This window comes from Nicotiana sylvestris, chromosome 11 (genome assembly GCF_000393655.2).
Source record: "Nicotiana sylvestris chromosome 11, ASM39365v2, whole genome shotgun sequence".
NCBI lineage: Eukaryota > Viridiplantae > Streptophyta > Magnoliopsida > Solanales > Solanaceae > Nicotiana > Nicotiana sylvestris.
The window spans coordinates 47,833,731-47,845,991 of NC_091067.1; the positions used below are offsets into that span (position 1 = coordinate 47,833,731).

Below are 12,261 nucleotides of genomic sequence, written 5' to 3' on the forward strand. Positions count from 1 at the left end.
AAATATACAAAAGACATATTGTATAAAATTGTATAAAACTTATTGAAGTGGTATGATATTGTAGTTGTATATATATAACTACGTAGAAATAATGTATGAAAGTTATAGATAAATTGTAGATAAGTTGTATAATATATAATTAGTTGTATAAAATTTATTTCTACTATGTATAAATCAGATACAAAATATACAAAAGATATATTGTATAAAATTGTATTTAAGTGATATGATATTGTGTTTGTATAACTGGATAGAAATAATGTATGAAAGTTGTAAATAAGTTTTAAATTTGTATGTTGATATACCATATATTTTTCTTAGAGATAAAGATTTTATGTGTTTAGTTTGAATATAAATATGCAATAAAGTTTAGATTCAGTAGAAGTTCTCCTTTAGATTTTGTTAAAATCCGTCCCAAGTTCTACTGTATTACATACACTTCTTTTTTTTGGGGGGGGGGGGGGATTCAACATTTGAAATTATTGGCTTAATTCACCTCTCTTATATGTTTCTTTTTCAGTTTGCTAATTTTGCAATTTACCTTTATGTGATCTAAAAAATCAGTTTGAGATTGGAGAAAAATAAAATACTCTCACGGAAAAAGACAAAAGCATTTGAAAGTCTATTTATCAGAAAGTAGAGAGGTTTCCACTTTTATTCCAGCATCATATCCAAAAGCAAAACGATATTCATTCCCTCTTTCTGAATTAAAGATCCAGCTCTGCAGTGACGGTACTCAGAGATCTAAGGGATTAGATTCTCTAAATCCCTAAATATAAGTTCAATCAGGAGAGAAGAGGGAGAGATGAGAGAAAAAAGGAAATAGGTGTAACTAAATTTCTTAATTGAAGGCACTAATAATGGATTGGGAGCCTTTTAAGGTGGAATGTATATATTTTGTAAACAAAACTTGTGTAGATAGGGTAATTTACTAAACAAGAATATTTAGGGAAATAAAGTTTGTATATAGGAATGAAAAATAAAAATTTCCTAACAAAGAATTATTAGAAACCAAATGTACCATTCGTTCTTCCATAAAAAGTGCTATTATTATCTATTGTTGAATTTAAATCTCAGTTTTCTTCAATTACTAGGTCTATCGAAAATATCCTTTTTACCTTTACAAGGTAGGGGTAAGATACACACTATCCTCTCCAGACCCCACTTATAGAATTACACTGGATTTGTTGTCATTGATTTTATTCAGTTACTAATATTAATGTTGCATATATTATTTGCACGCCAAGTCAAATTAAAGGATCCAATTTGAGAGTATGCTAATGCAGATTTGCTTTCGAGCATGCCCTAGCTTCACGTGATTAGCTGCCACCTATGTTCTGACTGTTGGGCTAAAACGGTTTAAAAATACGTGATATTGTTCGCTTTAGGTCAAATCCACACGATTTTCCCATAAAATCTCACACTATCAAAAGTATTCAACTCTTTATAAGTAAAATTCTTTTTCTTTCTACTTTTCACGTGGGACTTTGTTCACACACCAACACTGACTTCTAAGTAAAATAGACGGTAGAATTTTTGAGTTGCCGCATGGGAGAAAAGTCCTATCTAATACTTTCTGTTGTCTCATTTTATTAGTCGTACTATAACTTAGTACAATTATTAAGAAAAAGTTACGTAGTTGTTTAATATTTGTTGAGAAACATGTGTGTACCCTCTTAACTTTTTGCAGCATACAATGACCGATTAAGAATAAAGTTAAACGAACCCTGTATGACCAAAGCCTAGTATTTAAGTGAAAAATGATAGAGGGACGGGCCTATTGTTCATCAAGTTTTAAACCATGAGCTAGTGACTCTAAGAGATTTATCGGTTATAAAAAAAAACAGAATTAAATCAGAAAGATAAAAGTGAGTCTCATAAAGTTCAAATTATACCGTCACATAATTTGGACAACCAAAATGAAAAAGATGGGGCAATCGTTTACGGGAAAGGCGAGAAGAAGAAAGGAAGTCACAATCTTAACCTAAACAGCTGCAACCACATGGATAAAACGTAAGATGCATGCACTTCAGACAGTCACTTGCATTTCAGGGTTAAAAAGTTGATAATGGATTACTTGACAAACATGCTACGCATTGAGGATATGCAAGCTCTCACCACTAAGTAGTACTGATCCTGCTGTCACAGTACTTGGTCCCAAGCCATTGGTAAAGTACAATCAAGATCAAGTAAAGTAGGCTTAAGTCAAGAAATATAGGAGAAACATAAAATCCAGTTGTATGTTCTATATATACATTTTTATGGATTTTTCAGAACTTCTAAGGAGCCTTAAAGTGCCCAAAAAAAAAGGCATTTTGACCCACAGTATACTAGTGTGGCAGAAGAATCACAGCATACTTGTTTATGAGAACAGTTATAATCCTGTTGACTGTCTTAGACCATGCGTCTTCCTTAAACCGAAATGGAACCAAAATATTTGACCAGTAAACAAAGTATTATTCAACAACTTGGCTACTCGAGAAGTTCACCTTCCAACCCAAGGTATAGGAAAATGTAAAAAGGAGAGAGTAAAGGGTCTTGGACAGAGGTCGCTGTTGCACTCCAACCATAAATTGCAACAAAGCACCTGCAGAAGCAAAGATGTAATAAACCTCAGACTGGAAAAGTAGGGGAAAAAACACAACTACTATAACCAGACAACGATAAAGAGGGAAAAGAAAACAATTATTTTCCTATTACAACAAATAAATGTATATGTGAAAACCCTCGATTCCCCACCCTTTTTTCCTTTCAAGTACAGACAAACAAGATACGCTTTGAAACTGTTTTTCTTAGCTGAAAGACCCATCCCCCCCCCCCCTTTTTTTTTCGAGAAAGCATCCATTCCCCACTCTTGAACTGGAAGATAGCAGACAAATTGGTAATGATGCTGTGATCTCTCAATTATTGTCAACTTGATAACAATATGAACAACTATGATAAAAGTGAATGGGAAGCTAGTGACCGCAGTTCATAAACAGATCAGCAGAAGAGCTCTCTGTTTAGAACACATCACTCATCAACTAATATGATGTCTGATACAGGTGTGCTGCTCTTTACTATTAGTTTCCTCACCAAAGAAGCTTTACATTGATGACTCATCTAACGCAACACCTAACGTGTTCCTCTTCGAGCCCTCCTCCACACACAAACACAAACCAAAGAAGAAGGTCCATAATCCATTTCCCCTTTCAATACTTTTTGCTATTAAACAGCTTTTATATGTTTTTTGTGATTAGTTTCAGATGATCCCGTAGTAGTTATTGAATTGCTGAACACTAGAGACTGCATATTGAATCAGCAATTTACCTGTACACAATATAAACCAGCAAAAAAACTTTTCTCAGCTGCCAAGGAGAACTCTCTTTGGGTCAAGCTGGCCACTGCAATAACTTGATGGAACAGCAGAAAGTTCCTGTCTTCCTCTCCACTCTTCACCAGGTTTCAAAGTGATAGGTTTTTCCACTGCCGCAGCCTCAACACACAGCATGTGCTTGTACTCTTCATCTCCAAAATCAGCCATGGCCTTTGCCTTCTTGTCCCAAGGGTTCCACACAACTGGGAAGAAGAAGTTACAGAAAGAAGTTACTTTCCATTACGGAAAGCCAAAGAACTACAGTGAACAGTTTAAAATGCTGGATACCCCACTTCATACGTTCTACAAATGTTGAGTTTCTACATGCCTGAACAATTTTGTCAAGATATACTAAAGAATGGCATGGGAGGAAAAGAGTTCCGAGAAGATCAAGCTCTTACCCATATGAAGCACAAAATAATGACTCTTTCACGAAGACTGACATAGGTGAAAATGTACTCCTAGATAATTGAGTTTCCTAACCCATAAGAAGCACAAAACAATGACTTTTCCCTAATTGCAACCAGGAAAATATGCATATATTTAGTTCTGATCCTGGGAGAATCAGCAATCAGTAAACCAATTTACTCTTTACATAGATGAAACTCATTGTCCACAGGAAAGCTCTGAAGATTGTCAATTACCTGCATCCGGTAACCCATCCTTACGGAGCACAAAGGTTCGTTTCTTTTCATGATCCAGGATCGCAATTTTTGTGGGAGTACTGAGATATATTTTATCCACCTAAAGAACAAGGCCGAAACATCATAAGAAACAAATGATATGTGCCAAGCAATGCAAGGAAATAGTCAAAGCATTATATGATAAGATGTTTACTTCAGACTCAAAGGTAATTGCATCGCCTTGCTCTGTGAATCTCTCCTTATTCTCAAGATAATCAAGTGTCTCTAGCCCCTCAACACGGACTTCACTGTTAAAAGAAAAGGAGAAATGATGTGAAGAGCTCGATGATCATCCCCGGGATAATACAGTCTTAGAAATGTTTTTATCCTTTAACTAGCAGGTCAAAAACTTGGAACAGTATTTAGACCTCCTCCCCAGGTTAACAAAACTCAATGGACCTCTTCTCTAGTTTAAAAATGCCTATGACCTCCCTGAAAGGTAAAGGCGACCAGAACAACCCCCCCCCCCCTTCAGATCATAAATTGAATTTAAAAATAAAAACTTAAAGAGGAAAAGATGCGGATGAAGAAACAAGCCTAAGATTTTCTGTTCTTTATTCTTAATGTTTAATGATTAAAAAAATAAAAAATAAAAAAAGGCTATGTAATAGCAAGGGAGACCAGATGGCAGTTGAGAGAAAGAAGAGCAAGGGGAGAGCTGTGAAGCTTCTTCCTTTTTTTTCCCTGAGCTCTATGCTTGCTCCTTAAGATAAGTAAAATTAATTCGCATGGTCGGAAAAATATTCTGTACAAGATCTATGCATAAATAGAGAATTCCAAACATAAATCTTTACAAAGAGGCAACTAAATTTAGGTCTTACAAAAGTTTACCAGAACATGAAATTCTAAAACCGATGCTAAAACCATATTATATAGTAATAATTAAGGAGGTTCCCTTTTTACATCCCGAACCTGACAAGAGCATTAGTACAACTTTCATTGCACTTATCTAGGAGGACCAGATATCAAGAATCAAGTACTACAAACCTAAAAGTCTAGTCAGAAACATTTCCTTTTTTGATAATGGCGTCTGGTGAGAAGCATCTATGAGATCTTTGCTAACACACATTCCTTTAGACAATTTACAAATTGAAAAAGTGCTTTTCTTCAGACATGTCACATTACAAAATGTTTTTGTGTAAGGTGAATATTAGATACTTCACTGCTTCAGAAGAGTGAACGGACTACACCATAAGAGGAAGGGAACTTAGCCTGCTTCTTGTACTTCGTTCGGAGGAGGCGCATAACCAGTAATTGAGGTGTAAAGACAGGCAGCAGTGTCAATAAAAGCCATAGCTTAAACTGATTGAGGGATACAAAGCAAGGGATCATTGCTTCCTGAGTGATGTGAAGCGCATGTAGAAGTGTGCGCTAGTAAAGTACAAAGAAAAACCTATATGGCATTGATTTGGTTGTGAACCAAGGATTCACCATTGACAGAAGGTTAAGGCTTAGGTAGCTAAAAGTCAATACCCAAGGCCCAAGTGATGTAATCCAAGACATGAATTGGAAGCCAAAAAGAAACAACTGCTTCTTTGAGTCTCGCTTTAGAAGGCAAAAGCGTAAACTTTATTCAAAACAAAGATGTAAAAATAAACAAAGAAAGGAAGGTGTGAAAAAGGACATTATGTTATTGAGTACTGAGACTCCTCTGCATGTTTACTTCAATATTCTCTTTGTCACGAGTTTGTAATGCCTCTTCTACTACTTATGTTTCTTTAATTCTTCCTTTTTTTCTTCTTTAAGCAATAACTTTTTCTTTTTTCTTCTAGTATGCAAATCCTCTTCTTCCAGTCTGCAAATATCTGCCAAAGATAGTGTCCATTTGTCTATGGTTATCTCCAATAATAAATGTTATCAAGTGTGCCACCTCTTCTTAAAATGTGTTAGCTAAAATTAACTCATAAGCTAAGTCGAACTTTTGAATATCCTTTCCCCATTCCTAGTACCATATCCCCCATGTACTCTGTCGCCATCATTATATCCACACACGTTCATTCAGATCTACCAAAAAAAGATCTATCGTTCATTAGGTAATTGTTATAGCTTTTGAAAATTCTGCACTTCATCTGTAAGAACCATGCTTTTAGCTTCTTGCTTCACCGTTAGAGCCCGGTAATCTTGTCAATTTTTTTTTGCACTTTCCACTTTTAGAAACACTAGAAGATGATATAGGGAGGGGCATGCATTTTAAGAGATGATCTGCAGAACCTCTGAATTGACCAAATTAGTGATATAATATGCTAATCTTTCAACAAATAAGGGAGCCTCTTTGAGTATTGATTGTATTGCAAGTAAATCATTGACAGTTCCAACGACTTGATGGCCATGTACGGTCTCTATGCACCTACCCTCCAAAGTTTGTCTCTAAGCTTCTACTTTAACTCACCTCATCTATCATGCTAGGATAGAAATTGTACTACATATGCTTTTGTCCATTAGGGAAGAGAACAAAATAACAGAACAAGGAGAGGAAGATTTGGTCTTAATTCATTCCAACGTCATTTTTGTTAATTGAGAAGTTCTGGAGATTGTATGATGTGGGAAACTGCCTGGAACAAGTTTGACTCACTCAATGAAGTGTAATTGAGGGTAAAGCTACACCTGTTATATGTTTAAGTATAGATGCTTAATTCAGTTAGCTCTCCGCTGCAATTTGACATATGAATATATTGAAAAAATAACAATAGAAACCATTAGCTCGTTTCAACAGTAATCTGTTATATATGGGGGCTAACCTTTTGTTAATCCTGCACTGACTTGATGCATCTCTATATTATATATAAAATCCTTATTTACTCCTAACATATAATATTCACATTTACCTACGTCAACCAAAATTAGTGCAAGTGATAATAATTATTACAAAAAGACATTTCGCGCAATCACTCCTCAGATGTTCTGTCCCCTTTGCAACTCCAACATAGTGAAGGTGAAAGAAAAAGATACCTCAATTTAGTAAATCTACCCATATCATGTTTTCCGTCGTAAAAATAATCCCATAGTTATTCCCGCGTAACTTTTTCATTGCCAAGCACGAGTTTTCATGGAAATACAAAGACAACACTAGTTATCATGGTAATATATCAGTCATTTTACCTGCAATTAAGTTTGTGAATTTTTCAGAATCTGAAAGGGAACAAGTCTTAGGAGGCAAAACAAAGAAGAAAATATAAACCACATTGGTAAACATACCTGATGTCTGAAACAGAGAAATAAGTGTGATACGCAAATGTAAATGAGAAAGGCTTTCCATCAGTGTTGGTGTTTCTAATTCGAGACGTCAACATCAAATCTCCACCGGGACTTAAAGCTACCCGCAGCCGGAACTCAAAACTAAAAATGATTATTGATCTATGTAAGGAGAGAGAAGTAACAAAGAAGCCTAATAAAAGACTAATATGTATATTGACAGTATATATCCATGCCTGTGAGGCCAGATCTTCAAGTCCTCCTCACAGGGTTTCAGAATCAAGTCAACAAAAGCCCTTGAAGAAGTAGCTGCTGGAAATGGAGGAGGATCTTTGTCAATGCTCCAAAACCTGTTTCGGGCAAATCCATGCGGTTCAAGAGAGCCACGATTTGCAAACTTTGCAAAGAGAAGCATATTTTGTTACCAAAATGAGTAACAAATAGCAAAGTCAAGAAGATGCTTCAAAATCAAATACCTGTGGAAAACATATAGGAATACCACCACGAATTGCTTTCGGAGGCTTAAAAATGGCCTGCAAAGTTGTAGTAGATTAAAAGTAATACAATTATAAACCTATATCATCATATTCATCCAATTATACCAATTAAAAAAGCTCATGCCCAACTAAAGTGTTACATGACAGTTTACTAGGTGAAGTCTGTGGCAGGACATGGTTCTATAGCCAGTATTAAAGGAATCAAGAAGAAAGTTCAGATTGTGCTTCATAACAAAGATTTAAGTCTTCTTTTGCCTCTTTTAGTTAGGTAAATAGAAAACTTGTACCAGAATGGGCACCAAGGATATGCTACCCCAAGTAAAGGGGTTATACAAACGAAACAAAAGAAGGCATTCAAATTTCACACAACCCCCATCTCATTCAAAAATCAAGACAATTTGACTTGACTTAATGTCCATAACAAAGTCCACTATAATCAGAAATTTATCAGCAACACAATCTATTGAAGACAGGTGGAGGTATCCAATATAGGTGTAGATATGGAAGTCGGATGTCATCAGCTAAATAATAAGATCCAGGAATACAGTCAGGAGTGCAGGTACTGGTGCTAAGACATGAGTAATAACTGTATAGTGTGTAATATAAAAGTTTTTAACTGAAAATTCATTGGACTAACCCAACTATACATAAATTCTTTTATTTCGTAAGGATATCTCATACAGTAGCAGCAAATTCTAATACATTCATGTGAATGATAAAGATACTTTATGTGGATAAATATATACATTACACAAAAAGAAAACAATTCCTCCCAGGCAAAACTTGGTCCATCAACTTGTCTTGTTGCGATAGACTGCCACTTTCAATCCCCAAAGGGCTGTAACTTTACTTAGATAGGGCTTGACTGCTTTACCTTCAAATTTATTAGGTCCAAACATAAGTGCGTCACAAACTACAGATAATACGGGCTAATCCGATCCATTGTACGTTTACCAACATAAGGACAGCTCTCACAACTGCCAAAGCTTACCACCTTAAGGATATAACTAAAAAGGATCATTGTGTGTGCGTATGTATAAATAATACACATACACATTGCAGACACATATCTATGTATGTATGGGTGTATACACACACATGTATGAACAGATCTCATCACTACCTAAGCTTACAGCCTTGAAGATTTAAGAGAGAAGGATTATTTTGTGTGTGTGTGTATACAAGTACATATCTATATACATAAATACATGCATATATATGATACATACACAAAACTTAACAAATCGGGGAGAAATGTAACTAAGGAAATCGAAACAATAAATTCAACCAAGCTACACTTCTTGGTCATGGTTTCAGCCTCTGCACCCCAGGTGAGTTGACAACCTGATGCATATCCCACACCACACCTTTGTATTGGATTGACACGGGTGAATGGCAAGAGGTTTTGGAGGTTCCATGTAACATAGAAGCAATATATATAGTGATTTTTCCAACGAATAGACATTAAACAACTGTTTATGTTCCCGATCTGGTAACGTACATGCCCTATTTAAAATCTCCCAAACCATTCAGAGGGAAAGGACTTGTATAAACAGAATAAACTGGTTAATGCTTCCACTAAGGTTGAAGAAGCAAGACAATCTCCAGATTCGAAAACCCTTTTACTCCTGCAGGCTGCAGGTAACTAACTACTAAGTATTGTTTTAGGCCTCACCGCCTCAGTAGCAATTGATCTTTTCAGCATGTTCAACCAGCACAAGAGCTAAATGTTTTGGCAGTTGGCACTCATAGAACCATGAGTTGGATAGTCCACCCAAATTATAGGTCAAAGGTGGTCAGCGAAGGGAGGAAACTCTTCAACTCACTCAATGGGAAGAGGATGAAAAAATTTCTATGTAACAATATATTCCAGAAATTCTTGAAATTAGCTTTCCCTCCGCCAACCAAAACCTTGCCTTAGAAATTGATCCATAAGAATTTCAAAAGTAGCAGTCAGAACACATAGGAAACTAACAGAAAGTCATTTTTGTAATAGCTGTTTGACAGAATATTCCATCAAGAAGGTACAACATGAAAAATACCTTACTACTAACGAAGAGCAATTCCTCTCCGTGATCATTCTTCCAAGATGTCACCTGACCGCCATAGAGATACACCTGCAAAGGAGGACACTTAAGAAGGGATGTTGATAACTAAACTAAAATGCTAAAAGCATATAAAAGAGTGCAGAAAAAATTATAATGACACATTGAACTCTTTATGAAAACTTCAAAAATTTGCATATTGTAAACAGGAAAAAAACCAATCCTCCACCCAAAAAAAAAAGAAACAGCAAGCTTGAGATTCCCCCAGAAGGAAAACCTGATAATGAGAATTCATTCAAACAGAAGACATAGGTCTCTGTACACCAAGTCAGTAATAAGAAATGGAGGAAAGTCAGGCAAAATCTTGCAACGCCATTCACCAGCTTAACGTATACAGTATATATATACCTTCCCTGACTACTCTTCACAAACTTATGCGAGTCAATAATAACTACAAACGTAAGAATACGCACAGGAGCAAGGCTGTTGCTCAATGAAACCTGAAAGTGCAGAGCATATCTTGGGGTACACAATCTGCTTCACTACACTTTCGCTCTCCTAGAGATTTGAGAGGTTTAATCCTCTTGGTTTTGATATGAAAGTACATCCAACAATGTTGCGAAAAAATATTTTCATTTCAAGTTCCAATAAAGCCACACTGCTTAATCATCAAAAGCTCAAATGCAATAGTCAACTACTTGAAAACGGCAGCCACTCCAACTGGCCGGAAAAGGAGATATTATATTAAGTGTAATCCATTCTTTAAGGGTTTCTACCGATGCATGCACTTTCAGAAACTGAAGGTTTTATGTTCATCTCAAACCAATTCAACATAACAAGCCCAATACGTGAGTTTCTCCAGTGTATACACAAACAAACACAAGCAAAAACTAAAGCAATGCCAAATAAACCATATTAGCATTTCAAACAATGACAATCGACATTCTACTGAATTGCTACACAGATTCAGATCCTCACCCTAATGGCCCCCTTCCCAACCCTATACTTTAAAAACAAAACCATCTATCTATACCAAAACATCACATAAATTTAAAGATAAACCATTCCACAAATCAAAAAACAAAGGGACCCAATAAAAACTAACAAAGATACCCACAAAATCTACACGAAAACCACTAAGATTCAAGAAATCAAAACATGTATTTCTTAAAAAAAAAAAAAAAAAATCCCAATTACACATAAAACCAGTAAAATTCAAGAAATAACAATTTTTCCAAAATAACACAGAAACCAAATTACACGAAGAAAGAAAATGGAAAGATCTCCCACAAAATCTACATATTACCCATTAAACATCAAGAGACCAAAAAGAAATTCTATACATAAAACCACTAAACTTCAAGAAATCACAATTTTTTAAAAATAACCCAGAAACTCAATTACACGAAACAAGAAAAAATAAAAAATCTCTCAAAATATCAAAACATTACCCCCTAAACTTCAACAAACCAAAATAAAATGACAATAAAAAGTTAACAAAGATACCCCACAAAAACCACTAAGATTCAAGAAATTAAACATGTATTCCTTATAACAACAAAAATTCCCCACAAAATCTACACAAAAAACAAGTAACAATCCAATAACATAAGATAATTCAGAATGACCCAGAAAGAAAAAGAAAAGATCTCTCGCAAAATCTACACATTACCCACTAAAAAACGAAAATGACATTTTAAAAAAAGGCGATGTACCTCGGCAGAACTGCCGCGAACCTCCCGGAGAAGGACCTTTTCGAGGCCATTGACGCCTTTCGTTAACTCCACTAATGGCTGTTTCTCACTACTAGTAGAAGACGTCATCCCCTAAATGCCTTTACCCAATTCCACAACCCCTTCTAGTTCTGGATCAAATACAATATACCTTTTTTCTCTCTCTTTCTCTTCTTATGTTTATTTATTTATTTATTATTCTAGTCTATTTCCATCAAAAACTTTTTCAGTTTCTGCTACTGTTATATACCAAATTTCTTTTTTTCTTCTTTCCGTTTAAGACAACCCCACCTCTCAAACACACACACTCTTCTAACTTTATTATCTTTGGAGGGGGTGTGTCTTTTTTGAGGGTGGTGGGGCCCTGGTACGGTGAGAATCTTCTTTTTTGAGCAAAGGTGTCTAAGGACTCGTTTTTTTTTTTTTTAAGATTAAGACCGAATCTCAATACATATTTCAATATATTAAGATGTGTATTAAAATTTGAATAAAAATAATTAAGACTGTTTAATTTTAATATCTGAATATATAAAATTTATCTTTATTTGAAAATTAATAAAATAAAATTCAAATGAAATACTAACTAATCTAATATTCTATCAGTAAAATATATAGTTTTTTAAAATATAATAGTTGTTAGTGGTGATGGCTAACGGGTTAATGCCGACTAGAGGCGGTGGTTGGTGGTAGTTTTAGTTGATGATGGTGGTTCATGCTAGTAGTGATTAGTAATGGTGGCAATTGTGATGAGGATGG

At 35.2% G+C, this 12,261-nt stretch overlaps 1 protein-coding gene across 1 annotated transcript; it reads right to left on the reverse strand.

Moving 5' to 3' along the window:
• Window positions 1-2,185: 2,185 nt before the first annotated feature.
• Window positions 2,186-11,799, reverse strand: LOC104248270 (putative glucose-6-phosphate 1-epimerase). Its single transcript, XM_009804495.2, has 9 exons — window positions 11,488-11,799; window positions 9,770-9,844; window positions 7,707-7,763; window positions 7,467-7,627; window positions 7,234-7,374; window positions 4,193-4,286; window positions 4,000-4,099; window positions 3,310-3,558; window positions 2,186-2,587 (listed from the first exon to the last, which is right to left on the reverse strand). Exons 1-8 carry the CDS (start codon window positions 11,593-11,595, stop codon window positions 3,344-3,346), a joined length of 951 nt encoding a protein of 316 aa, XP_009802797.1. The 5' UTR covers window positions 11,596-11,799; the 3' UTR covers window positions 2,186-2,587; window positions 3,310-3,343.
• Between the last annotated feature and the right edge of the window lie 462 nt (window positions 11,800-12,261).